Source organism: Pterocles gutturalis, unplaced genomic scaffold (genome assembly GCF_000699245.1).
Source record: "Pterocles gutturalis isolate BGI_N339 unplaced genomic scaffold, ASM69924v1 scaffold11688, whole genome shotgun sequence".
Lineage (NCBI taxonomy): Eukaryota > Metazoa > Chordata > Aves > Pterocliformes > Pteroclidae > Pterocles > Pterocles gutturalis.
The window spans coordinates 27,096-54,731 of record NW_010123183.1 but is presented as its reverse complement, the minus strand read 5'-3'; the positions used below and the strand labels follow the sequence as shown (position 1 = coordinate 54,731).

Below are 27,636 nucleotides of genomic sequence, written 5' to 3'. Positions count from 1 at the left end.
GGAGGGATGGAGCCCCGCGCCCAGCCCGGTCGCTGTGGGGCCTGCGGAGGAGCCGCCCGCAGCCCTCATGCCCCGCACCGCGCCTGACAGTGGGGCTGGATGCTTGGTTCTCATTGTGGGGCAGCGGAGGCACTTTCATCTTGAATTTATCTCACTTGTCTGGAAGGTTATTGCTGAAAAGTCAACTCTTAACTGCCCATAAACGTTTCTAAATGTAAAAGCTTATTTTTAGCAGTGCTGGACTCCTTATCTTGCAGGAAACGTGTCAATAAATAAAACTGACCAGGAAATGCAACCACAGCAGGGAAACTAACCTTTCAGCAATAAATAAAGGCAGGGAGTTGTGTCATTTCCATTTACTACATAAGTTTTCCTTGTTGCTAAAGCCTTTTACAGTCTCTTTGGTTGTATTTTTGCAGTGGCTATTATAAACACATCTTGTGGCATGTTTTTGCTTTCCTCGCTGCCATCTCCTTGTGTGGTCTCAATTGCTTCAGTATTTGTGATCATTTTATTCTTCAGTTGTTCTCTGCAACTTTTCTGGTATAAAGGTCGTCCTTTGCTTGCCTGGGCACACAGGTGACAGGGTCAAACACAGTGTATGAGCTGAAAATGACTTCAGAGCATTTTTTTCATTTTACAGAGCTGTGGATAACTTATATTTCATAAACTGAATGATTTGAGAGTATGCTTTAAAATCCCCATAGATTAAACTTGAAAATATTAATACCAACCATTCTGAATGTGTGTGGTGTTGTTTTTGCAGGTTATTAATGGCGCAGCTAGTTTTGTCATCAGACTTTCTTCTTCAGATAACCTAAAGACTGACAATCAGCATCTGGCTGCAGGACTTCTGCTGCTCTCTCACATCCAACTCCACAATGGTTGATTTTCTAGCTGAAAACAATCTCTGTGGACAGGCAATTCTTCGAATTGTCTCCTGTGGAAATGCCATCATTGCAGAACTTCTGAGACTTTCTGAATTTATTCCTGGTGTTTTCAGGCTAAAGGACAAGGCTGATCAACAAAAGTATGGTGATATCATATTTGATTTCAGTTATTTTAAGGTAAATCCGTTTCTTTTGTTGTTAAACTTCTCCTTCAAGTGTTGCTGTTCTGCATGAGGGTACTTCACGTTATGAGACAGCCATTCCTGACTATTGTGTTTTTTACTAGTGTTCTTCACAATTGACTGTCATGGCTTCTTACTTGCTTAATTTTTACCAAAGATTCTCCAAACTGAAATAGTAATTGGGATATACTTGCATGGTAACATTCTGTGTCTGGGCTGTCTTGTATTTTATATACTTCCGGTCATACTCAGCCTCATTTTACTCATTTCATTGAGCAGAAACAGTCTAGGGAAGGTTCTGTGCTTAGACACCTAGGCAGTGTATAAGTATAACCAGAACCTGCACTGAGAGTATCAGGGCAAGAATGGGATGGCAGTTTTAAGTGCATTCAAGAGCAGTCCCAGCTACCCCTTTCAAAATGTTTTATGAGTCATCAGGCCTGTGAACTTTGATGGATCCTGACTACATAAAACTTGAGCATTGGATTATGGGGGTATTGATGTTGTTATTATTATTGTTATTGTTATTTCCTGCAGAAACATTAAATTATACTTTCCCCAGCAGGTTCTGAGCCTGTGCAGTTGTTTGTTTTCCTTTTGAGCAGTACTGTGGGCAGTATGCCCATCTTCCTTTGGTTATCTGCAGCTTATTCTTCACAGCCATGAAGTCTGCTTTCCTGTTTGACAATACTGTGATTGTTCATTCACTGGACTTGTCACATGTGCTGAATAAAAAAATAAATCAAAGAGCAGTGTCCGTGAAAAGCCCTTATTTCCCTTACAAAATTAAGCTTCTTGTGGTACCTATTTCCCTCTGTCATTCTCTGTCAAGATTAAGGAACTAGAGAGACTATCTAATCTGACTTAATCTGGATTCTACGATACAAGAAGTGTTAATAGTAAAGCAAGGGAGAGGATTTTTATTTTTATTTTTTTAGTAAGACTTGTAAATTTCAAGCACTAACTGTGAGCCTTGGACACTGAAAACCCTGAGCACAAATGATTTCCCAGGTACCTTTGCATCTAAGTGCTTGTTAGCAGGGTTTTTTTACAAAAATATCTTGAAAATGTAAAAGCAAATAGGTATAACTGGTGAAAAATACAATTATTGAAATTGGAAGATTTTTGAATGTTAAGGAAGCACAACAGTGCTGCTGCTTTTCAGAGCAATCACCCCAAAATCCATAAGAGACATACTTATAAAGCAGAGATTAGTGGATTTACAGATATTTTCATTGCAAATGTGCCATTTCTGTATTCATGATTCTTAGAATTGCCTATTGAGAAGAGGTTTGAGATTTGGAAAATTCAGGCTGTTTACTTTGTGCGTTTGAACTTCACAGGTAGTTTTATCCTTTTTTATGTAGGTGTTTTGCAGAAAAAGAGAAGCTGAAGAGCATTTTTAAAGCCAAATAAAACCTGTCAGCTGTGTATTAAGAGTGATATTTTAAGCTGTTTTTGTGGAGTTTGTGTTAGGTAAACCTTTTAAGCTGTGATCTCATGCTATAGTAAGTGATCTGTGGAGTGACGTTAACAGTATTTTCAATTAAGTGTTAATAATATTTTCAAATTAAACATTAATGCTATTTTCATTTAGATGGTGATGGTAAGACCAAATGGTGGTTACGAGAAATGTTGACAATGGTAAATGGTTCGAAAAGTTTGTACTATTGCTTTAAGGAAGTCAGGCTCTTCATCCCAACCCTTTTCCCCCCACAGTTGTTAATGACATAGTTTCTGCATTAATTTCATGTTAAGTGCGTAATTTTTGCACTAATTTGGGGGGCTAGCAATGAGCTAGATCCAGAGTCTGTAAAAAAAAAAAAAAAAAAAAAAAAAGTCTAATACTTTCCAAGCAGTTTAAAGCAGTTTAAATGTATGAGAAGGCACTGAGCTTTGTGAGGCCTCAATGTTATGATTTCTACTTAAAAAATGAATCAGATGAAATGTGTAAAGGAAAATATTCCAGCAGAGAGATAGTTAGCACTGCAAAAAGCACACAGTGGCTTCAGATGCATTGGGGCTTTACCCAAAGTGTTAACTATTCTTTTCTGTTGGTTACATAGGATAAATCGTATTTAAAATAATTGCAGATTGTAACAAAGTGTAAAACTCAGCTTTATGGAATCAATGTTCGATCATAAAGTAGCTTGGAAAACTACAGATATTTGTTTTAGTAAGAAATGTTAATTCTGATGGTGTGTGCACAGTGGTGGTTTTATGTGTTATGGGTCCGACAGAAGAGGAGTCAAGTAGAGGTCAAAGTCAAATATTGTTTCTAAAGATTGATTTATTTTTTTAGGGGCCTGAGGCATGTGAAGGCAAACTGGAAGCCAAACCTGAGCTCCTGGATTTAGATGAAGAATTTCGTGAAAACAACATTGAAATTTTGACAAGATTTTATCTAGCTTTTCAGAGTGTACATAAATACATTGTAGACTTAAACAGGTATGGTATCTTAAACACGTGGATTTTCTTAAAGACTAGATGACTGTTTAGTCTTAATAATGAGAAGCTTTATCCCCAATGTGCTCACTGTTGAAGCATATTCACATGCACCTGGAAACCTGGATTGCTGGAGTAGATGCTTTGTTATTGATCTTATATGAAAAGATTAAAGATTAAATGTTTAACATTCCTTACTAATAAGTAGTATTACTGGAAAATCCTTCAATAGGAAGAAATCTTCTGTTAATCGAGATGAACATGCTCTTATTTGTAGCTCTACCTTCCAAATTGCAATTGAGATATATTTATGGTATATCCAGGAGATACTTTTGAGGTAACTTGAAAATATGAGAGTTTTACTAAATTTTGGAGTGGAAGCCTTCTCAATACTGTCTTCTCAGGCTGTTAGCCATCGGTAATATTAAGAGGATGTTAGCTGTAAGTTACAAAGTATCCTCTAGTGTCTTTCACATACACCCTCAGGATATGGGAGGGGGCTTTTCCCAACTGGTTGGCTCTAGCTAGGACTTCTAGCCTCTCATTTCATAGTGGAGCATCTCTTCTTCCTTGTCTGAAAAACTCCATGCTACTTGTACTAGGGCAATGTTCTGATTTGTCTGTTGACTTTCAGATAAAATTGGCCAGTTGCGTTCTGAGGACATGTGATTTGAGAGCAAAACAGTCCATGACCAATTCTGTTATCATTCCTAGATATTTAGATGACCTCAACGAAGGAATTTACATTCAACAAACGTTGGAAACGGTCCTCCTTAATGAAGATGGAAAACAGCTTCTGGTAAGTATTGAACAGTTTTGTAATAGTAGAAAATGAACCAACTAGTTCAGTGCCAAAGTAGACAAAGATTAAAGTTTACCAAATGCATGGAAATCCTGTGACTGACTTTAAGGAGAACAAAGACCAAAAATCTACAGCCTGCCGTTTTTCATATTCTCTTGACTATGTAGTTGACATTGGGTTAGTTTGCCAATACATGTTTGTCTTTAAATGTTTCTAAAAATTTTTGATTATGTGATTTTCATCCCTCATTCTTTCCTTTCCAAACAGTGTGAAGCACTCTATTTATATGGAGTCATGCTACTGGTCATTGACCAGAAGATTGAAGGAGAAGTCAGAGAAAGAATGTTGGTTTCCTACTACAGATACAGGTAATGTGTATTGGTATGCAGAAGCACTCAAGGCTGAAAGGATGTAACTAGTAACCTATTTAACTAGGTTATTGAATTAAGATAAATGGAAATACCAGCACCTTTTTGATTGACTATATAAAGATAGACTGATAATTCAGCAGAGCTCTCTGAACATTGTTAGAACTCCTTGCTTCAGCTGTGTTTGCAGGTCTAGGTGCAAAACTAGAGCAACACGTTTTTCATGCTGTCACAATAGAAATTTGAAGTCCACTGACAAACTTTCTGCTAGAGCTTTAACATTGCGTGTGTCAGCTATGAAAGTATCATAGGTTCCCAAATGTGCGAGCAAATCCTGGTGAAAAGTCCTGAGTATCTAGATGACAAATCTATTGCAAGTCAGATTTCTAGTAGTTACAGTGCTTGATTAGTCAAATCAATAATGAGTTTTCCAGGGTAGGTTGACAGCATCATTATATGACAGTTACAGTCTCAAAGGGTTTCAGTGCAAATCCTTTCACACATATAAAAGAGGAGTTATCCTGTTTCTATGCTGCTTTGACTATGTTTATGCCTCTCAGTACGTAATGAGGGAAGACTCCTTAGCTGTGGAATACAGAATTGGATCAACAAAGGGAATTCGGAAATGAGGAGGAAAAATAAAAAAAAAATCCAGAACAAAACTTGTCCTCTGAATATAAAGCTACTTGTTTCTGTTCTTGGGTAAAGTTCGTTTTTCTGTTTGTGCTTTGTGTGCTTATCTAGGATTACAGTATGGATATTTATCAGTGTCCTCCTATAATATGGTGAACATTATATTCATGGAGTAAAAAAACCAAAAATCTCCCAGACCTTAGTATCTGATCATTTTCTTGGAAGAAAGGTGTGGTTACAAGGGAAGGGAGAGGAGGAAATGATTAGGTCATACAGCTCAATTTTTGATCCTTTCTTTTGTAAAACAGTGCAGCCCGATCCTCTGCTGATTCCAATTTAGATGATATCTGTAAACTGCTTCGAAGCACTGGATACTCAAGCCAACCAGGAGCTAAAAGACCTCCAAACTACCCCGAGAGTTACTTCAGCAGGGTACCCATAAGTGAAACATTCATTAGCATGGTTATTGGCCGCTTACGGTCAGATGACATTTATAACCAGGTAAGTTACTGTGAGATAAAAAGGGATCTAAAGGTGAATATAAAATAGTTTCTCAGGTTCATTACTCAGCCACGAAGCCCAGAAATAAATAAACCACAGAATCACAGAGGTTGGAACGGACCTCTTGAGATCACCTAGTCCAACCCCTGGCTCAAGCGGGGTCAGCTGGAGCAGATTGCCCACGACTGCATCCAGTTGGGTTTTGAGTATCTCCAGAGGTGCAGACTGAAGAACCTTTCTGGGCAACCTGCTCCAGTGTTTCGCCAACCTTGCAGTAAAACAAAACTTTTTTGTTTAATGTCTTTGAATCATAAATTATTTGCCACTCTTAATGACTCCAGTTCTTTCACAGATTTGCATTCTTTTAGTTACTGCAAAGAGATTTATTATCCCTTAGTAGACAATGTGTTTAAAAAGAAACAGTAATATCACAGTTCTTAACTACGACAATTGTATTAATAAAGGAAAAGAACAAAAACTGAAGCAAAGTATGAGTAATGGCTACTATATTTACAGTCTCTTCTAATGTGACACCTTTGAGGGCTCCTTAACAAAGGATTTGCTTTTGAGCAGGCTCTGATCTTTAGCAGGGTATTCCTGTGATTATTGGCACACTTTTAGTGAACCCTGGATAACTGAAGCAGCTTATAGATGCCAGAAAAACAGCATTTGAAGATTAATGAATGATTACAAGCAATAAAGGCTTAAATCTTTAGGCAGGAGTAGTAATTTAAAAGTAGGGACATCACTGAAGACACTTTGATATTATGGACAGACATAATAACCTTCAAAGAGGAAAAAATGCCTTTTCAGGTACTTTAAGATTTTTTTAAGCTGTGCAGAGTTCTAGAAACAGACAAAAGATAACTTAGCGAGTTTTAGAAGAGAGCCCATTTTATGACATAATGTATGTCTCTGATAGGAAACTGTGAAGTGTTTGTGAGACTATGCCTTTGTAAAGTACTTAATCTAGAAATCTTACTTAAATCAGTTGATATTTTGTATCAAAATTGTTTGTCCTCTTTATAGAATATTGTTGGTTTATTTAATTCTCATTAATATTACGTTTTTTTATTTCTATTTTGCAGTGGTTGCAGTTGATAATGAAAAAAGTTCATGTTTCTGTATAAAGCACAATTATAACCAATGTACTTTTTCCAAATGTAGTACAAAAGGTAGAGTAGAAATCTTCAGCTCAAACCAAACTGAACACAGTTTGTTTTACTAAATTATGTTGTGTCTGAGGTGTTATCTCCTTTGACACTTGAAGCTTATTCTTGATGGCAGTGGGCAGAAGCCTCCTTATTTTTCTTGCTAGTCTGAACACTTATAAAATAAGCAAACAAAATTAAAGAACAATAGAATGTTACTAAATAAAAGTAAAGAAGTATGTTTCTAATGACAAATCATTGTCTTATTGAATACAATTTTCATGCCAACTTTTTTGTTAGTATGGAGGTCTTATAGTATTCTATGTATTTTTTTTAAATTAAAATTCAGTTGATAATTTGAATCTTTTTGATCTTGCTGGTACATGGAATTGGTGAATAATTAAACTATCTGCATCCTAATTGCCTCTTACTTTGACTAAATTAATCTGTGTTTCTATCTGAATGAACTGAACATATCCAGTCCTTACAAAATACTTTTTTCTACCTCTTCTCCTTTCAAGTCCTTTTAATCTCTTTGGTTCATCCCTCCTTTAACTCATTTACAGCATAGTAAAATCTTACTATAAGCTTTTAAAGTTAGCAGATGCCTGCACAGTCAACTTTTACCAGACATATTTTCCAGATTATAAAGATGCTGTATGTGTAAGCATGTCCGGCTTACTTATGTATCCTCCTTGCCTCCTAGTATCTATGTACTGCGCTCTTTAATGTGCTCCATAATATTTGCAAGCAGTTTATATTGTATTATATTATGTTCTGTTTTGTTTTATTCCCTTTTTCTAGGTTTCTGCGTATCCATTACCAGAACACCGCAGCACTGCCCTGGCTACTCAGGCTGCTATGCTCTATGTGATACTGTATTTTGACCCTTCCATTCTTCACACTCAACAAGCAAAAATGAGAGAGATAGTGGATAAATACTTTCCAGATAATTGGGTAAAAAATAATTCTGTTTTAAAACTTCTCCCTGGGTTTAATGTTATAGGAACAATTTACCTGCTTTTTACAATGTGTGTTATAGAAAATAATGATGTCCTAAAACTGGAATATATTCTTCTCTGGGGAAATTTTACTTTGTTCAAAATGAAGCAGTCTGGGTGAAACTTTATGGATAAGTGTGGAAAACTATCCTTTGAAAGTATCAGTCATTGTCTAAAATGCTTAAATTAACCTCTCTTTACACCATCGTGGTAAGGTGAATTATAGAAAAATGTAGGCTGGAAGGTAATATAGGCATCTTCCAGTGTAGCCTTTTCCTCAAAGCAGGGCTGGCTTCAAAGTTAAATAAGGTTGCTTGGGCTTTGTCCAGTTGTTTTGAAAGTATCTAAAATTAAGATCTAGAGCCTCTGTGGGCAACTGTGGCTGTGCTTTATCACTCATGATGAAGAATTATTTTCTTCTATACAACTGGAATTTCCCTTGTTGTAGCTTGTGACTGTTGTCTCGTGCCTTTTCACTGTCCATGTCTGAGATGAGTCTGGCTCTATCTTATTCCTAACTTCCTTTTAGGTGGTGGAAGACCACATTCAAATCCCTTAGTCATCTTTCCTCCAGATTAAGCAAAGCCTCAGCCTCTGCTTTCATAGTGTCTTGGTGGCCTTCTGTTCGATTCATTCCAGTTTGTCTGTGTCTGTCTCATACTGAGGAGCCCAACTCTGGACACATTACTCTAAATGGGACCTCATGAAAGCTGGCTAGATGAGAATATCACTTCCCTCAATGTGCTGGCTACAATGTGGCTGACATAGCCTAGTGTATGGTTAGTCTTTGTTTGTCATAAGGCTGCGTGTCTGATTCATATTCAGTTTGCCCACCACGATGCTTAGATCCTTTTCTGCAGAATTGTTACGTGGGCAGTCAGTTCCCAGATTGTGTTCCTGCAAGGATTTTGTTCTGTCCCAAGTGCAGGACTTTTTATTTATCATTATTGAACTTCATGTGGTTTCTGCTGGTGAATTCTACCAGCTTGTCAGGGGTGCTCTGAATGCCAGTCCTGCTTTCCAACAAATGCCCCCATACTGATCTTGTTTGAAAACTTGTTTAAAGATTCATTCCATGCCATTGTCCGAATAACTTAGAAGCAAAACCTGTCACTTTGTACCAGGAGTGGAACAGTGAAGAAAGGAAGGAAGAGACTATAACAGCTGGCTATTTTACTAGAGTTAAAACCCATCAGTTTCTGAAAAACTACAGGCTTATGTTAGCAATGAGAATTTGATATTGTGAATTTTCAATTATGCCAGTGTTATTGTTCATGTGCCTTCCTAGTACAAACTGTTAATTAAGACAACACCTATCTTTCTTGCAATCAGATGTGGATGAGTTAGCTGCATCATACAGGATACTTGACTCTCAGGCTGGTTTTGAATCATTGTTAGCAGTTGAAATGTAGCCTTTTGAGGAACTGTCATCTGCAGGAAATAATGAGCTTTGCTTCAACAATACAAGAATGATCCTTATATCAGCAGACCACTGTGCCATTTGCCTTTACTGGCTGCCTTTCTGACACTGTCAGAAGAGCTCAATAACTCAAGACTTCCATTTTAAATCAAGTATCTTACAAACACTTGTGAGTCAATCACAATTCTGTATTTTTAATCACACTCAAATTGGGGTAGTGGTCTGAAATCAGTTCCTCTTTGTTCCTTAAAAATCGCAGTATGGAATCATAGTTTCCTTTTGTTTGTGTTCACCATAGAAGATGCATTACATTTCAATTTGTGTTTGCCATAGAAGATGCATTGCTTTTCAGTTTTGTCCTTTGGGCATTCTTAGAATAGGATTAATTCAGATTTTCTTCCCCCCTATCATGGTCATTTCCCTAGTTGCTTTTGTCAGTCTCCTCATCATGGAAATGAAAAGAAGTCATAAGTTCATGAGGGGAAAAAAATAGAGGCCAAGGATCATACATAGTGACTGAAAGAATTGTCAGCTTGTTTCAGAACTAAGCCTCTAGTTAAACGTGTGCCTTTTATTTCAAAGTCTTTTTACTCCTTGATTTCCAAAGGTGGTGGAGCAAGAAGTACAGCTACCAAAAAAGTTTCGTTTTCTGATATTTATACCAACAGCATATCACTCTCTGCTCATATTGCTAAATTAAAAGTATGTAATTTTCTTAATAACAATATAAGTGCAGCTTCTTTTCTGCTTTCAATCTTAGGTTATTAGCATTTACATGGGAATCACTGTAAATCTAGCAGAAGCATGGGAACCCTACAAAGCTGCTAAAACTGCCCTCAACTACACGCTGGATCTTTCAAATGTCAAAGAGCAGGTACATAAGCCAGAGTTGGGTATTTTTAGCAAGATTCAAGCTGTGTGGGCATCTGAAGTATACTACATGACGTCAGTAATGCATGGGTCTTACAATTATTTGTATTACATTCAAGTGCAATACTTTGAGTACACAACTTTGTACGTAACTTTGAGTTAAAAATACTTAAGTTTCAGAATCTGGTCTCCACTGCGCTGCTTGTTTCACTTCCTCTTGCAGTGTTTGTTTCCCCTAAAAGTTTCAGGGTTGTGACTTGACTGAGTAGATGCTAGCACTCATTGCCATGTTGTTCAGGATTGGGATGTCTTAAGTTGATTATAGTGTTTGGTCTTTCACAGATAAGAGTTTTAGAAGTTACGCATTTATGCTGACGGAGTGTGACAGTTTTAAACGAGGCCTCCCAAATTAAATAAACAATAATCTGGAAAAAGCATCTGATTTAAAAGAATGATACTGAAATGTTGTATGATGCAATGCAGTTAGTTCTTTTTATGTGAAATCATTTTTTTCATGCCTAAAAAATAATGAGTAGTATTGGGTTGGTTGATTGTTTGCCCAATCAACAAATCTGTTGACTGTTGATAGCTAAATGCTGCCTTAGAATCTGACCCCAGTGTTCAGGAAAGAACACACACAAGTGTCTAGTTAGAAGAACTGTACTATATATTGTGTAGTAGACTTAGAGAATATGAGCAGAAATTGGAACAGGTTGCCCAGGGAGGTGGTAGATGCCTCGTCCCTGGAAACATTCAAGGTCAGGTTGGATGGAGCTCTGGGCAACCTGATCTAGTGGAAGACATCCCTGCTTACTGCAGGGAGTTGGACTAGATGACCCTTCCAACTCAAACTATTCTATGATTCTAAATTTTTCCTTAGTCTTTAGGGAAGAAGTTCACTAAGTAGAACTGGCATTTAATTCATAACAAGTATTTCCATTCTGGAGTAGATTTTTTTTTTGTTGTTCTTTTGCATTAGGCAATAAAATGTTAGTATCATTTTTTAGGAATGATTTCTAGAGAGTACTAAGTGAATATAGGAAGTTTACAAGTCTGCATTTCTGAAACATGCTTCTTGTGTAAGCTCTTTGCTTTAAAATTTAGCTTTCATCCTTTGTCATGCAGTTGCAGTGTATGATATTGTCTACTATAATATAATAATTTTTATAGCACTTTTTTGATCTTTGTGCCCTTTAAGTTCTTGGGAAGCCATAGTCACATTGTACATGATGTAATCCATTTGAGGCAAGGATTATATTGACGCAAGCTTTCCATATTCTAAGGCAAGCAGATATGCTGCAGTCACTGAGCGAGTGCACACTCAGGTGCAGCAGTTTCTCAAAGAGGGCTGTCTAAGGGAAGAGCTGGTGCTGGACAATATTCCCAAGCTGCTGAATTGCCTGCGAGACTGCAATGTAGCAATCCGCTGGCTGATGCTTCACACTGCAGACACAGGTAAGACTTCGTGCAAGACTTCTATTGCAGAGCTGTCAATCCTGCTACACTGGTGCTTCATGTTAGGTCCCAGAAGAAGTTCAGTATGTGCTGCTGTTGCAGTCAGCAGAGTTTTATCTGCTGTTTTAAAGAACTTGTTGACTGTTCTTTTGCTAACGTCTCCTAAAGTCTTTGGCTGAAACAGCATGCATGTGTTTCCTTAATTCTTGCGAGCTAGACGCAGATATAAAATGTAGTAAGAGACGTTATGATCCTGTTGAATAATACTCTGCAGAAAATGTCTGGGAACTTTTGTCTTTTTATGCCTTATCAGTTAAAGCATCATTCTGAGTTTTACGTAGCACCAAAAGGAAAGCAGTAGCCAGTGTCTTAATATCTTAGTAATTAATAGTTTAAAACCAAGGTGTTTATAGTCTGTTGAACTGAAATTCAACTGAAACTGTTGAATAATGTTTCTGACATAAGTTTGGGTCTGTAAACTTAGCTATTTAGACCTTGTCCTGGTTGAATGGTTGTGCTATCTTTGGAGCTTCTTGGTATGTGGGAGGGCTTCAGTTACACCTACAGGCATTTACTGTAACAGTTACAGAAATGTTGACCTCTGGGCTCCTCAGTCAGGTGTACTAAATTCACATTTAGTTTGCAGAAGACAGCAGAAGAGTTTTAAGAAGGCTGAAGCACAACAGAGGCCTTAATTATTTCCTATTCAAAGGAAGGGTTGTACAAGGGTGGTGAGACCCACGTAAATGGAGAACAAGTGGGGACTTAAATATCACAGCAAAATGTTTTTCCTTTCAAGCTATTGAAAAAAGATTCTATTTACAAAGATTGAAAAGCTTGGCTAAATTCTGTAACAGTGGAGAAATGTTGTCTTTCCGTTTTCAGCTTGTGATCCAAATAACAAACGTCTCCGCCAGATAAAGGATCAAATTCTAACAGACTCAAGGTACAATCCCAGGATCCTTTTCCAGCTTCTTCTGGATACGGCTCAGTTTGAATTCATTTTGAAAGAGGTAATGTACTGATGCCTTCTTCAGCATTTTCACCCAAATTGCAGAACAGAGCTGAAGGCTTGAATAGTAGTAGTACAGTCACTGCACAGTCCACTTTACATAAGGAACAATTATTTTGATTTGTTAATTATGAGCTTTCTATAGAAGATTACAAGCTGCTATTGCTTGGAAGTGGCTTTTGCCGTCTTCTCAATAATTGGCAGTTTTCATTCTTACCCAACCTGTTTGTATTTACTCAGAATTTTGCATGAACCTCCTTATAATAGCCATAACAAAATCTGTTGAGGAAGCTGCATAAGTTTTTATCCTGCCGTACTTTCTCTTTTTCAGGCATTCTTTTAAACAGAGACGACAGCGTATGTATGTTGACAATAAACTGCTAAGAAAACTCTTACACCTGTATATAAGGTTCTGCCATTTCTAAAAGATTCCTCATTAATGCTCTGGTACTAACCTAGTAGAATAAATAAGAATTTGCTTAGCTTTAAGTACAGGCTTCTTTGAACTGAGTTTCTCAGCACAGGCTGACTATGTGAAGTATAAGTCAACATTAGACCAGAGTCCTCTAGGATCTCCAAGCTATGAAAGTTACTGTATGTTTTTAAAAGTGACTAAAAATCGACAATATCTACAACATACTGTTTTTTTAAAATTCAGTTAATTTCTATCCCTGAGTGTCCATCACACTGGCTTTAGTTCTCAATGTTTTTAATTTTGTATTTAATATTCTGGCAGGATTTTGAAGTTATGTGGTAATCACTGTAAGTCAGTTCCATCAGTTTTCAGTGTTTTATTTCATTTGTTGGAGTATGCCTTCTTGCCAGTTTTGTACATCAAATGCTTTATTTTTCAATAGATGTTCAAGCAGATGCTGTCAGAAAAACAAGCAAAATGGGAGAACTATAAAAAAGAGGGTTCTGAAAGGATGACTGAGCTTGCTGACGTCTTCTCAGGAGTTAAACCTCTTACTAGAGTGGAGAAAAATGGTAATTATTAAAAACTAAACTGTGGGGAAAAAAGGAATTTTGTCGTATTTCTAAGTTGATACCAAAAGAAAATACATGAAGCTAGCACCAATAATAAGAAAAATTTTAATGTCCCTCAGCTGCCACAGAGGTCTCTTACATCCTGTCTTGTTTAGGTTTTCTGCATATATTCCATATGTAAGTCATATTTAGGTACTTATTATTTAGGTGGCCATATTTTTAAAAATATTTTTTATCACTTTATTTAGATATGCCAGGTAAGGCTATGAAATGCCAGTTCATTATTCTATGTATAATGGAGTTCATGTTGCTCTGTTCTCTGTACAAAGGAGTGCAAAGATCCTGCCCATTAAATATGGGGATGGTTTAATCTCTCCTTGCATTCTTTCTGTAGCTGTAACCTGGATTTCTGTTGTATCAGCATTTTTTCAAACCTTCTTTTACTTCTCATCTGCACTGAATGGTATTCTCCAAGTTCTCCAAGGACTTAAAAGCATTGAATCTGTATTTCTTTCCTAATTTCTTGCAGTTTTTTGAAACATCTTTTTTTTTTTTCTTGAACTGATGTAAGAATAAGAATTGTAAATCAGTTTCTCATTTGATCAAGAACAATGCATAATGTGTCAATGTAAGGGCAACGTATGTGATCAATCCAAACCAACAAAACTTGGAATACAGGCAATTTTCTCCCTTGCTTCCACTTAAAAGCAGAATTACCTTACTGAAGTTTTCCCTTTATCTTTTTGATGCCAGCAAACTTGTAGCTAAAACATAGAAATTGCAATTGCCAAGGTACTTAACATTGTAAAACCATTCATAAAAGACAAATTTGTTATTTAAAGGGCTTTATCATCTTTGTATAGATTTTATAGTGCCCAATGGCACTATAAAAAAAAGTTGGTTTTTTTAACGTATGTGAAACATACCCAACCATTTGCCCATATACAAGTCTACATGTTGAAAAACTAGAAATGTAAGAGTAAGAGGAAGACTTTTAAAATAATCTCCTACTTGTATAGCTCTTTTGGTTTTGTTTTTTATTTTGACTAGCAAGTTCTGTGTCTTTGTTGCTTATCATACATGCAAAGATTTGATTAAATTTTTCTTGTTCTTACATAGAAAATCTTCAGGCTTGGTTCAGAGAAATCTCCAAGCAAATAATGTCTCTAAACTACGATGATTCCACTGCAGCAGGCAGAAAAACTGTACAGCTAATACAGGCACTAGAGGAGGTATGGCAAAGAAATTTTGAGATCATTACCTCGTCCTTTGGAAAAATAGCAATTGATACACATGCGCTGTCTTTCAATAGATGAGTTACAAAACAGGTCTGCATTTTAACAATTGTGTGAGTCTATAGATCTTTGCAGTTTTATATATGCAGCCAGCAGCACTTGCTTGTAGACCTTGTGATTGTAAAATAAGGGACATAGCATGAAAAACCATGCCACTTGAAATATCATGCCACTTGAAGCTGAGGATTAGTAGGGCTTTACAAAGAAATGAGTTCAGTATTGAACATTATTTAGCAACATTACTTATTTTATTAGAAGTTCTGAAAATAATTAATTTGAAGCTAGAGAGTGTAATTTGAAAGACAAAATAAAAATATCTATATTTGCTATGTGTACATTTCTTCTACTTCCAGGGTATAAAAGAATACTCGGTATAGTCTTTCACAGTACACCTCCCTGACTAACTTTGTGAAATTTATTATTTAATACACTGTAAAGTAGGCCAGGATTTGTTAAGTGTCCTATTGTAATAACATCCTGAAGAAATATGTCAGTTTAGTGATTCTATTTGTATTGCTTTCCTTAAAGATGAACAGAAAACTAAAGGAGTTGTTTTATGGTGTTTGTTTGTTTGTTTTGGTTTTTAAATATAGGTCCAAGAGTTTCACCAGCTGGAAACTAACCTGCAAGTTTGCCAGTTTCTGGCTGACACCCGAAAATTTCTCCATCAGATGATCCGAACTATCAACATTAAAGAAGAGGTCTTGATCACCATGCAGATAGTTGGTGATCTTTCTTATGCTTGGCAATTAATTGACAGGTATCTTAGCAGGAACTTTTTCTTCCAAGTCAGTTATAATTTGCAAAACTTCTGGGAAGTAACATGCATAAATATTATTAATACTGTAAACTTTCCAATTTAAAAATGGTCTTGAAGCCTTCTTCTATGAGTTGTTGAGTATTTAACTCTCATCAACTTGAATAAGAATTAACAGCCATCCTTGTCATGTTCGTTAGCTGCGGGTTAAGGGATTCTGTAACTTCTTTCTGTCTACCCTGCTAACTATAACAATTTTGTTAAGCTTCTGTCGCCAGCATTTAGTCTAGTTAAGTGTTCTCCAAAATGCTGGAGTTTCTGTTTCAATCAGAACCAAACAAGGAAAGACAAATGTTAGAGAACTTCTTTTCCATGGTGTGATTTTGCTGAGCTGCTATTTCATTACAGTGGCTGTAATGGTCCTTCATGCTCTCTTCTTTTGCCCCACCTACCCCTTTATCGTATAGTTTTTTTCTAACCAGTATCTCCTCAGACCAAAATCCTCCTTTAGTGAAGTTCTTTAGTGATCTCCTGTGTCATTTCTTGATTACACTAGTGCTGGTGACATATGATTTAACAGTTGAAAATAAGAGTTTCAGAGGAAGAAGCTGATTTGTTTTGTTTGTTTCCTACCCCAGCTTTACATCTATTATGCAGGAAAGCATAAGAGTCAGTCCATCTATGGTAACTAAACTCAGAGCCACCTTCCTAAAGGTAAGTATGAACAACAGTGAATGTACTTGAATGCTGCAGGTCAACCAAAGAATTTTTTAAAGTAAGCCTTAAGGCTGTGAGGTTGCAAAAGAGTCAAAACTTTCTCTTACCAACACTTTTTATATCCAGTTTTTTTTAGAGGGTATTAAATTAACTCAAGGTTAGTTTTAAAGAAAACTGTTAGGCAAATAAGTCTCATCATCCAGCCTCTGCTCATTACAGTTATTTGCTGGAGACGTTGGTGCATAGATGGGATCCTCAATGTATCAGAGGAGGCTGAAGGAGTTAACAGAAATTCTATTGGCTATGCCGTTTGTCTGTCATGATGAAGATCTGGCATCAGATATAAATATTTTCTGTAGAAATAAGAATGGGAAATAGCATGAGGGTGAATGTAAAATTATAATGAAAAAAGTATCTCATGCAGCTGTTAAGTTTTAAAAGAAGTTAATAAGGGGGATGTAGGCTTATAGACTGTTGGACTTTTTTGACTTTTAACATTTTCTTTTCTGTTGGCCAACCTGATGTTGTAACATTGCTCTTTAGGAAGAATCCAGTGCTTTGAGTTGTAGGTTAAGAGCCTGAGCAAGAGAATTAAAGCATATAATTTATATTAGAAAAAACAGACATGAAGTTAAAATGTTAGCTTTATTTCTAGCTTGCTTCTGCTCTTGACTTGCCACTTCTCCGCATCAATCAAGCAAACAGTCCCGATCTTCTCAGTGTATCACAGTATTATTCTGGCGAGCTGGTTTCCTATGTAAGAAAGGTAGGCGTTTGAAGAGGTGTAATTTTCTTGTTCTCTAATTATTTTTTCTTAATTGAAGATTTCTCTCTTTTTTTTAATGAGAATATACTGACCCTGTTTCTTTCCTCTCTCATTTACAAAGGTTCTACAGATAATTCCAGAAAGCATGTTTACATCTCTTCTCAAAATTATAAAACTTCAGACTCATGATATTATTGAAGTGCCTACTCGCCTTGATAAGGACAAGCTACGAGATTATGCTCAGCTTGGACCACGATACGAGGTGCAGTTAAAATAGGGAATGCTGAAAAAGCATACCTTATAGGCGGCCAGCTTCAACCTAAGTTTAAATAGGTACAACTCCACAGTTATACTTTAACAGTGAAGCTGGATTTGTTGACTGAGTAAGAATTAAAACTGACTAGTGTTGTCGTGAGTATACCTTAGGTTTCCTGTGGAGACATGAGTAACTTTTGCTCTTCTATTTGAAGAAGTTTAAACTTTCAATCTTGTAGAAAAGGGGAGGAAAACTAAATGTATTTTGCAATGAGCGTAAAGATTTTTTTATTTATTTGGCGGAGGTGGAACCCTAAAAACCGGAGTCTGAAACGAAGCTCTCCACATTTGGAATGCTTGTTCCAGGAGAGGAAGGTTGAAGACTGAATAAGCCAGAAGGGTTAAGCTTTTTGATGCCCTCAAATGTGAAGACAGGATGGAGTCAGGTTGATTTGATCATCTGCTTTTTGTCTGTGGGTTTTTTCCTGCACTGTTATCAGTCTGGAAGAGTGAGCAAACATTAAAATTAGTTGGTTTTATTTTTAGCAGAGGAAGGAGAGGAGCAAAAACCTGAGCAGACCAGTAACATTTTCCCTCAAATTAAATATCTCCAATTATGAGCTAAGATGCCAGTCTTTTCCATCAGTTTTTGCCAAAGTGCTCACTTGTTTGGTGTTTTATACAAACACGTTGTGGTCTCTGATTAAGCTGAGGTTCAGACCTGAACACTAGATTTAGACTCCTCCATTAAACTTTGTTTATTTTGTGTGGGGTTAGGAATCGGGGGGGGGAGGCAGTATTCAGTGATATTTCTTTTATTTCGAGGTAAAGGGGAAACTACTTATCTTACACAAAAGCTTTTCACTTTTGATTTCTGTAGAGTTGTAAGTCTGAACTGCGTTGTCTCTGTTCTATATTGTAAATGTCTTAAAGGCCAAAGACTGGCTTGTCTGGACTCTGAGCATAAGGATACTCAACTACTAATATAAAACTTAAGTGAATGTGCTGCTGTATTAAATCACTGCAGATATTGAAGTGGACTCATCGTTGGCAGCAGGCTTTATTGTGGAATAACTGTCTGTGTCCCTAGCCTGCGCAAAGGTACCAACTTTGAGTTTTGTCCATGATGGTTTGTACACACATGATATAGCTGGCTAGGTCTTTCCTCCCATAATTGCTGTAAAGCCTCTGAGAGGTACCTGTTCTTTACTACTGGTAACACCTATATTTATCTAATGTAAAGAAAGATAGTTATTGTACTATAAGTAAGTCTAGAACAAGATGTAAAATTGAAAGTATATCAGTGCAAATTAATTAAACTAAAATAGGAAGCTACCACTGGGAAAGATATATAGCTTTTTAGAGTAATTATTTGAATCTATTGAATCACTTCAATAAATTGTATTTTCTCTTTCTATTAAAGGTTGCCAAGCTAACCCACGCGATTTCAATCTTTACTGAAGGCATCCTCATGATGAAAACCACTTTAGTTGGTATCATCAAGGTAATGTTCCATTATTCCAGTAGGAAAAAGTAATTTGGTGGCAATTAGCACTTTATAAATATTCCAGCACATTAAGGAAGACCTTGAGGAAAAATAAAAAGACAAGAAAAAGTAAGTTTGCATACAAATTTTCAAATGATGATGCCTAACTTGGTATTCAGATAAGAACCATTTAAGGTTGTTAAGAACCCACAGTCCTCATTAAAAGTAGATTCATCAGCCTTGATGATGTTTGCTTTTTTTCCCTACTGGAAAACTTTTCTGAAGAGCTGTTTCTTCCATTGGCAAAGACTGCTCTTCCTACATTAAGATAGCTCTTTCAGGACCAGGAGCAAGTATTCTTGAAGAACTGTGCACTTCTTGATGTATACTGGTTTCTCATCATTGTATAACATTCTCAATGGATCATGAACAAATGTTGAATACGGGAACTACAAACTTCTACCATTCAACTGAAAGAAATCATCTATTATGTAGAAGAAGTATTTAAATATTTATTCCTTGGACAAGTACTGGTGGGGAAATGCATTTGTTAGCAGTGCTTTCCAATTAATTACAAGTATTTAATATCTTTCTTGGTACAAACTAAATCCTTTATATTTCTCATATCTTTCCGACTTTAAGAAAATATGTTTCTTCTGCTTAGGTGGACCCAAAACAGCTACTGGAGGATGGAATAAGGAAGGAGCTGGTAAAACGGGTAGCGCTAGCTCTTCACAGGGGACTCATCTTTAATCCTAGAGCCAAGGTGTGTAACAGCTTGATTTTATTTTATTTTTTTATCTGTCTTGGGTTTGCAGGGACCTCTTTTATTATACTACCTTTGAGAAAATAATTCATACTTTTCTGTGCAGATTTCCTTTTTGTAAAAAAGTACCCTTTTTTAACTTCTTAAAGGTTATTCAGAATGCTTGGACGTTAAAATGAGTTTATAAACTGCTAAGAGTACATAGAATTCAAAACCGTATTTTTATTCTACTGACAAGTGTCCTGTCAATTCTGAATTCACAGTTCTGTCTTTGTCTGTTATGACTGATGACAACACGTGATATGTCAAACAACCTTTGATAAATTTCTCAGTGCTTTTCAGTTCTGGGTGGCCATAGTGAAATCCTCTGGAGGATGTTGCGTAAAGGCATTTAGAAGCCTTACATGTTTTCTTTGTATTCTACCTGTTCACTTTTGGTTTTATCTTTTTTTTTTTTTTTTCCCCCTCATCTGCAGCCAAGTGAACTGATGCCCAAACTGAAAGAAATGGCGGCTACAATGGATGGGTTTCATCGATCATTTGAATATATCCAGGATTATGTCAACATATATGGTCTAAAAATTTGGCAAGAGGAGGTGTCTCGTATTATTAATTACAATGTGGAACAGGAATGCAATAACTTCTTAAGAACAAAGGTGCTAGTCAAAAACAAGAACAAGTAAAAAGTTGACAAATGTCGTTATATTTGGGTGTTAAAGCTTGTGACTGATGGTGCATATCTACCCCATTGTACACAGTCCATACTCTTGTGACTTTAACTAAATGTGCTAACTAGTGTGTAAAACATCTGCTCACAGCTTTTTCTGAATTATTGCAGCATCCTCACTGCACTAGTTGTAAATAAGTAGAGCAAAGTACACCAAACAGAACATTTCAATCTTTCTTGCCACTGAGCAATCTTTCCTCTCTTTCTCAGAGAAAACAGAAAATAACTACTGACTCACAGTAGCCCACCCTGTATCTGTTGTTAGCCATCAGTATGCAGGCTTAGAAAGTTTGCAGTAGTTACTAGCTCTTTTTGTGCTATTTCACAAGTGGTGGAGTGAATAGATCTTGGATTTAGTTAACAGAATGGTGGCTAGTCTTACTGCACAAAGGGACAGATGGAATTCTCACCAGAAGTATAAGTAACTCTCTCAACCTCCACACTTCTGCTTGCTCTTTGTTGTAAAACTCATTCTTCTCTTTGCTTTATTCTGTTTTTATGGTGTTATGCTGTGTGTAATTTACAGTATTGTTTTACAGTGTACTACTTTTAAAGTCAACAAAAGGAATAAAGTTTCTTAGGGAGTCAAAAATGTGCAATGGTAACACTGCAAGTTACTCTAAAACTTATTTTTCAGATTCAAGACTGGCAAAGCATATACCAGTCTACTCATATTCCTATACCAAAATTCACACCTGTAGATGAATCTGTAACATTTATTGGTCGGCTCTGTAGAGAAATCCTGAGGATCACAGACCCAAAGTAAGTATTGTGTGTCACAAGCTTGTATTGTAGCACCATGCATCAAACTGCTCCAGTTCCACCATATACAAACATACATGCAACAGATACTTTTTCCTTAGCAATCGTATCACCATCTTTTTCTAAACCCAAATTTAGGCAATCCATCCTGTACATTTTAAATACTAGTCTAGAAAAGTTGTGATTTTAGTCTGAGAAGGAAAACAATGTGTTACACAAATGAAGATAAACCAGGGAAGGGCAACAGAACTTTTACAGAGGGAGGAGTAGCTAAACATCACTTGAGCTACTTGGAGAGTCTTTCTGATCTCTTCCTGAATAAGATAACTCATCACTCAGATTAGCACAGGAACTGTCTGCAACTTATTCTGAAGTATTTGTTTAATTTTCCTCAGAATCACATGTTACATTGACCAAATGAACACCTGGTATGACATCAAAACTCATCAGGAAGTAACCAACAGTCGTCTCTTCTCAGAGATCCAAGACACTTTAGGTACCTTTGGTCTCAATGGTTTAGACAGGCTGCTGTGTTTCATGATTGTGAAGGAACTGCAGGTAATTTTTGGACTTTAGCTTCTCAGGGTCATGATGATTTTATTGTTTAATAACTTCTATTGAAATAACTTTTTAAAATGGTAAATTGAAATGAAAAGCATTTGAAAAATGTGTGTTCAAACCCAAAGGTAAGAATTTCAGTTATAGATACGATTATGAAAGTTGGTACTCTTCAATAAATGGTGCTGTGTAACACAAGGTTATGCATTACATTCAGTTGCAAGGAATGCCTTTTGAAAGTGTACATTTTTGTGTATACTCAAAAGTTGATCTCAGGTTAACTTTGATTTTTCTGTCTAGATATCAATAAATAATTAGATTGTTTGGGTCTACCATGATATAAATAAGATGTCGGTTCCATACAGTGACTTTTTCCCTAGTACCTCTATGTGAAACCCAGTATTTTTGTTTTCTGAGAAGATCCAGTCCTGTTCTAGTTAAATATTTTAAGGAAAATAAGTATTGATGAAGACGGTTCTTCCTCAAAAATTGAATTAATAATTGTCTACAGTGGGTCTTACATACTGATGAGGGTGATCTGCTAATTGTCCCGACACAGATTAGCATAACGCAGAAAAGCACAAGGTCTAACTATGGAATTCCTCAACTCTTCATCTGTGGAAGTGTTCTCTCCCTGCTGTTAAAAATCACTCTGCTGGTGGTTCTTGTACCACCAAGATTAAGCATAGCATATATGCGTGAGGATTTAATTTACTTCTTTCTTTCTTTTATTTAGAATTTCCTCAGTATGTTTCAGAAAAATATATTGCGTGACAGGACAGTACAGGATACCTTAAAAGCACTTATGAATGCTGTCAGTCCTCTCAAAGGAATTATAGGTAAGTGCTTACTGGTTAAGATGGAAGAAAGACATTGTGATTGTACCCTTGCATTTATTTCTCTTCTTATTCTTTTTTTTTAATGACTTATCCTTCTTTTCTCAGCAAATTCAAACAAGGTTTATTCTGCAGCAATTGCAAAAACTCAGAAGATCTGGACAGCATATTTAGACTCCATAATGAAGGTAGGTTTACATGACTTAGTGATACACAGAATTCATTCTGGGCTCTTTGGTTATATACATTAATCAGTGTTGTAGTATGCTGACCATGAGTTCTGTAACATCACAAATGAAACGGCTGGATTTGCCATTTTTACACTGCTTGTATTTGCTACCATGAACTGTGTGTAAATCTTGAGCGCTGTGACTGCTCCTGTCCTTTGTGCTGCTGGGGGTCTGTTGATTCTGGCTGCAGGCAGACTGAATCAGTGCTCTGTTACAAAAAGGAGGAAGTAGCTCCAACCACTGTGTGTGTCCCTGCTTTGGGCAGCCCTACAAAGGCTGTAAGGTGTAATGAGGACTTTGTGTAATCTATTTACCTCTAAATTGTTACTCATTAAGTTTTTCCTTAGTTTGACTTTACTCTTCCTTCCTTGTATTTAGTATGACAACCCACCTTTTTTTTGTTTGTTTGTTTGAACAGGTTGGTCAGATGCAGATTTTAAGACGACAGATTACCAATGAATTAAATTATTCCTGCAGGTTTGACTCCAAGCATTTGGCTGCTGCTTTGGAAAACCTCAATAAGTAAGAAGCAAAATGTGCCAAAGAGCTGCATGTATCACTGTGATGTAGTTGTTATCGACTCAGCAATCCTTAAAATCTAAAAATGTGGAGTCTGATTGTATTCAGGTTTTTGTTGATGAGTATTTGAATTTGAACCCAACAAAACCATTAAAAAGAAATAACTTGGCAATTAATTTGTATGAACATGCTAGTGGACACTGCAGCTTCTAATTGCATTTAGTTATACCTGGATTTGAGGTCGTATCTGGATGAGAAGTAAGAACAGTGAAAATGTGTGGTGCTGATTTTGAAACAAATGTGAAGTTTGTAAAAAGACATTCCAAAAATGGTAGTTTACTCTTGCTTGTAACCATTTACAGGTTTTGTGTCTTTGAAGTTTTTAAGTGAATATGACATGTGGCTCCATGTAAGGTTTCTTTGGGGATGATTTAAGTAAGTATCTAGTATAATCAATTTATTTTAATTTTAGAGCAATACTGGCTGACATTGAAGCACATTATCAGAACCCATCACTACCTTATCCTAAAGAAGACAACACTCTTTTGTATGAAATCACAGCTTATCTGGAAGCAGCTGGCATTCACAATCCGTTAAATAAGGTCAGGCTTACATTCTGGTGCTTGGTACAGTTTAATTTTTCTATTTTATTGATTATTAACTGAGAAAAAAATATATTTGGAAGAACTGTGTTCCTCTTTTTTTTTTTTCCCCTCAGATCTACATAACAACAAAACGTCTGCCATATTTTCCCACTGTCAACTTCCTATTTCTCATTTCCCAGTTTCCGAAACTTCAGTACAACAGAAATTTAGGTATTGTATAAGTTGTTGTTTGTCTAAATCTAATGAAAACCTATGTGAAATTATCTGTAGAGAAGATAGTAAAATTATCTGCATAGAAGGTACCTGGCTTCTGACTCCAGTCTGTCATGTCCAAGCAGGTTTGGTATAATATTGAAGCCAAATTCAGTGGAGTAGGAAACAGAATCCAAACTTCTGACTTTCTCATTTGATCCTATGCCTTAGTTCATATCATTAAGCCGTTTGCTATGGAAGAAATGCAGTTGTTAAATTCGTTTTTGATTTTATGTGTGGGCAAGCAGAAGGAGAGGCACAGCAAAAACCCTCATGAGAATATATAAGTTTGCCTCTGCTATAAATAATATGTTCTAGTTTATAAACTTATTGTTTTGGGGTTTTTTTCTGTGCAGGAGTGGTGTGCAAACGGCCAGCTGATCAAATTGACTGGCTTCCTTTAGTTCTGGGACTCCTTACCCTATTGAAACAGTTTCACTCAAGATACACAGAACAATTTCTGGCTCTGATCGGTCAGTTTATTCGTTCAACGATGGAACAGTGCACAAGGTATCCATGTTTTACTTTTTCCCTAAGTATCACCTCTGTGAAGAGGGCTTCAGTAGTCTTATCACTGCTTTTTCAGTATGTTTTTCTAGCAGAGTATATTTGACATAATAATTAACAATGTATTTAACCCAATATAAGATTAAAATACTGTTTCTTTTTGTAATGTAATCACGTTACCTTGTGGAAACAGTGTTATGTGAAGGCTGGCATTTTCATGTAATTTTATCTAAATAACTGATTGACTAGTAAGAGTATGATCTTCATGGTGATTTAATTTTAGCCAGAAGATACCAGAAATGCCTGCTGATGTAGTGGCGGCCCTCATGTTCCTGGAGGATTACATTCGCTACACAAAGTTACCAAGAAAGGTAAGAAAGAATTCCATGTCTCCCGTATGTAGCACTGAGCAGGAGTCCTGTTCAGATGAGCTAAATCTTGGTTTATGCTGAGGTTAAATACTGTCAGTTTGGTCACACAGGCCTACTCTGGAACATGGCATCATCTGTGAATGAATATCCAAAATAACGGACTTGTTAACCTTGTCCAAAAAGCAGTCTTGACCTGTTTCAGATATTCTGTAAAAGACTGCCAAAAGGAAATACGGATGAAAAATCTGTGACCTGATAGGAATGGGTCATAATGGATTATTTTACCATGTATGAACTACAAATTGTGTTATTTAAAATACTTTGTATAACTAGTCTTATACTAATCATAGTATCCTTATGGAAAAATTATTTTATAGAAAATGCAGAAGGGATACAAAATTTAGAAAGGATTTCAACTTTGTGTGGATTTAAGAAGAGTCTGTTCCCCTTAATCTTCAGAAAGCATGTACATTTTGGGAAGGGAAGAAATAAAATGGAAGTTCTGAGATATTGTAGAATTAAGTAATAATAAACTTAGCAGTATTGTAAATGCAGAGCAAAAAGCTAATTAGCAAGTTTAAATTTTGGTGAAACACCATCTCCAGTCCTTGATTTCCCTTCCCTTCCTGACAAAGCATGGCTTCCCAGACAGCTTTATCATAGAATCATAGAATGACCTGGGTTGAAAAGGACCTTAAAGATCTTCTAGTGTCACCCCCCCTGCTGTGGGCAGGGTTGCCAACCCCTAGAGCAGGCTGCCCAGGGCCCCATCCAGCCTGGCCTTGAACCCCTCCAGGGATGGGGCATCCACAGCTTCTCTGGGCAACCTGTTCCAGTGCCTCGCCACCCTCACAGTCAAAAATTTCCACCTAATATCCAACCTAAGTCTCCCCTCTCGTAGTTTAAAACCATTCCCCCTCATCCTGGCACTATCAGCCCCTCCTGTTTATAGGCTCCCTTCAAGTACTGGAAGGCTGCAATGAGATCTCCCCAGAGCCTTCTCTTCTCCAAGCTTTATATCACATGCAAGGGAAGCTCTGAAAGTCTCAGCTTGTAGAGAGACTTTATTTTAGGCTTAAATGACACTTTACTGCATTTGAAAGTGATATAGTATTTATACATGGTATTAAAAATGTCATAATCCCATTTGCTCTAGGCTGTACCTCAATGATTCGTGAATAAAATATTTCCCAGCTAACACTCACAACTAAAAGAGAGAGGGATTCTTCCAGTTTCTCTTTTCTTCCCAGCCCACAGGGCAATGTAGTAGAAAGTCCCTGTGTCAATCTCGTATCTGGTCCCTGTGCCAGCTGCCACTGCAGCCTGGTGCAATGTGGAGAAAGGACTGGACAGAGAGGGTGTCAGTGTTTCTCCACTCTTACACACTCCTGTGGTCCTGGCAATTCCTCACACTCCGGGGCTCGCCTGACCTCCCTGACATGGTTTTCCTTCCTTGCTTTGTGCACCAGGAGCACGTCCGAAAGCCGGGGTGGTTCAGGTCAGTAGTGGTTTGTGCTTCATTCATAGATCAGATACACTTGTTAATGGATGAACAGAGCATGCAAATGAATCATGAAGAAAATGCCTGACTGTGCCTTCCTGTTTACTTTAGGTTGTTGAAGCACATGTGCCTAGCTTCATTTTTGATGAATTCAGAACTGCTCTGTGAATATGGAGAAGGACCAAGTCTTTTCCCCCAAAGCCAAAACAGGGAGTCGGGGTCTGAGGATGAGACAAGTACAGGTTTTCAGAAGTGTCTTTGCTGTGCTTTAAGGCAGTACCTACAACTGTCTGGTATGAAATATAACCATCAGCACTAGCCTATATAATTAACATTTGTTTAAATCTTGGCATGATACGCAATTTGTATCTCATCCAAACAGTGTACATTTTATACTGCACATTATTAATGCTGTATGTAATTGTTCATGTATAAATAATTTAGTTTTTTGTTCTGAAGAACTGTTTGTGGAAGTTTGATTTTTGTATAACAAATGAGCAATGAAATTGGAAATAAAGGTGTTGGATAGTTTGCCAGGACTGATGATTCCGAAGTGGCAGTTTTCCTGTTAAAAGAACCACTAATGAGGATGAATTTGAAAAGAGGTACCACAAAAGTTAATTTTCTTCTGTAAAGGACAGAAAAATAATTACAGAGCTGTAGCTGAAAAGTCCTGTCATGCTATCTGAAGGCACAAATATTTATTCCAGTGCAACTGTAACATCACTAATGTTGGGGGTAAGGTGTTTTTTCATATAACTTTCAGTCTTGGTATGGAACCTTTTACACTTGTTATAGTTTTCTTGCTATGGGCTGCTGTGGAAAAGCCAGTGGGGGATAGTATTCTGTCACTGCGACAACAATAGTCCCCAGGTTGAACCTGACCAGCTTGGACCCGGGAGCTTGTGGCAGGGAGGGCTGTGGCTCCCACCACTGTGCTCACCTCCTGCCTTTAGACAGCACTGGCTGCTGCCTCCAGGATACCTGCACAGCCCTGTGATTTGTCACG

General features: G+C 37.0%; 1 protein-coding gene across 1 annotated transcript; it reads left to right on the top strand.

The window, feature by feature from the left end:
- Positions 1 to 881: 881 nt before the first annotated feature.
- Positions 882 to 27,123, top strand: KIAA0196 (KIAA0196 ortholog). The gene is made up of 28 exons (XM_010077813.1): positions 882 to 1,067; positions 3,375 to 3,520; positions 4,232 to 4,316; positions 4,587 to 4,687; positions 5,629 to 5,821; positions 7,777 to 7,929; positions 10,154 to 10,267; positions 11,547 to 11,718; positions 12,604 to 12,731; positions 13,588 to 13,717; positions 14,837 to 14,949; positions 15,606 to 15,772; positions 16,408 to 16,483; positions 17,142 to 17,252; positions 17,374 to 17,514; positions 18,931 to 19,011; positions 19,658 to 19,759; positions 20,236 to 20,415; positions 21,124 to 21,248; positions 21,644 to 21,806; positions 22,543 to 22,645; positions 22,751 to 22,830; positions 23,291 to 23,394; positions 23,864 to 23,993; positions 24,110 to 24,206; positions 24,605 to 24,758; positions 25,039 to 25,126; positions 26,739 to 27,123. Exons 1-28 carry the CDS (start codon positions 882 to 884, stop codon positions 26,793 to 26,795), a joined length of 3,480 nt encoding a protein of 1,159 aa, XP_010076115.1. The 3' UTR covers positions 26,796 to 27,123.
- Positions 27,124 to 27,636: the final 513 nt, after the last annotated feature.

Coding starts and splice junctions, on each gene's coding strand:
- KIAA0196 (XM_010077813.1), top strand. CDS start 882: ATGGTTGATTTTCTAGCTGAAAACAATCTCTGTGGACAGGCAATTCTT. Junction 12,732..13,587: donor TTGAATTCATTTTGAAAGAG/GTAATGTACTGA, acceptor ATTTTTCAATAG/ATGTTCAAGCAGATGCTGTC. Junction 25,127..26,738: donor ACACAAAGTTACCAAGAAAG/GTAAGAAAGAAT, acceptor TGTTTACTTTAG/GTTGTTGAAGCACATGTGCC.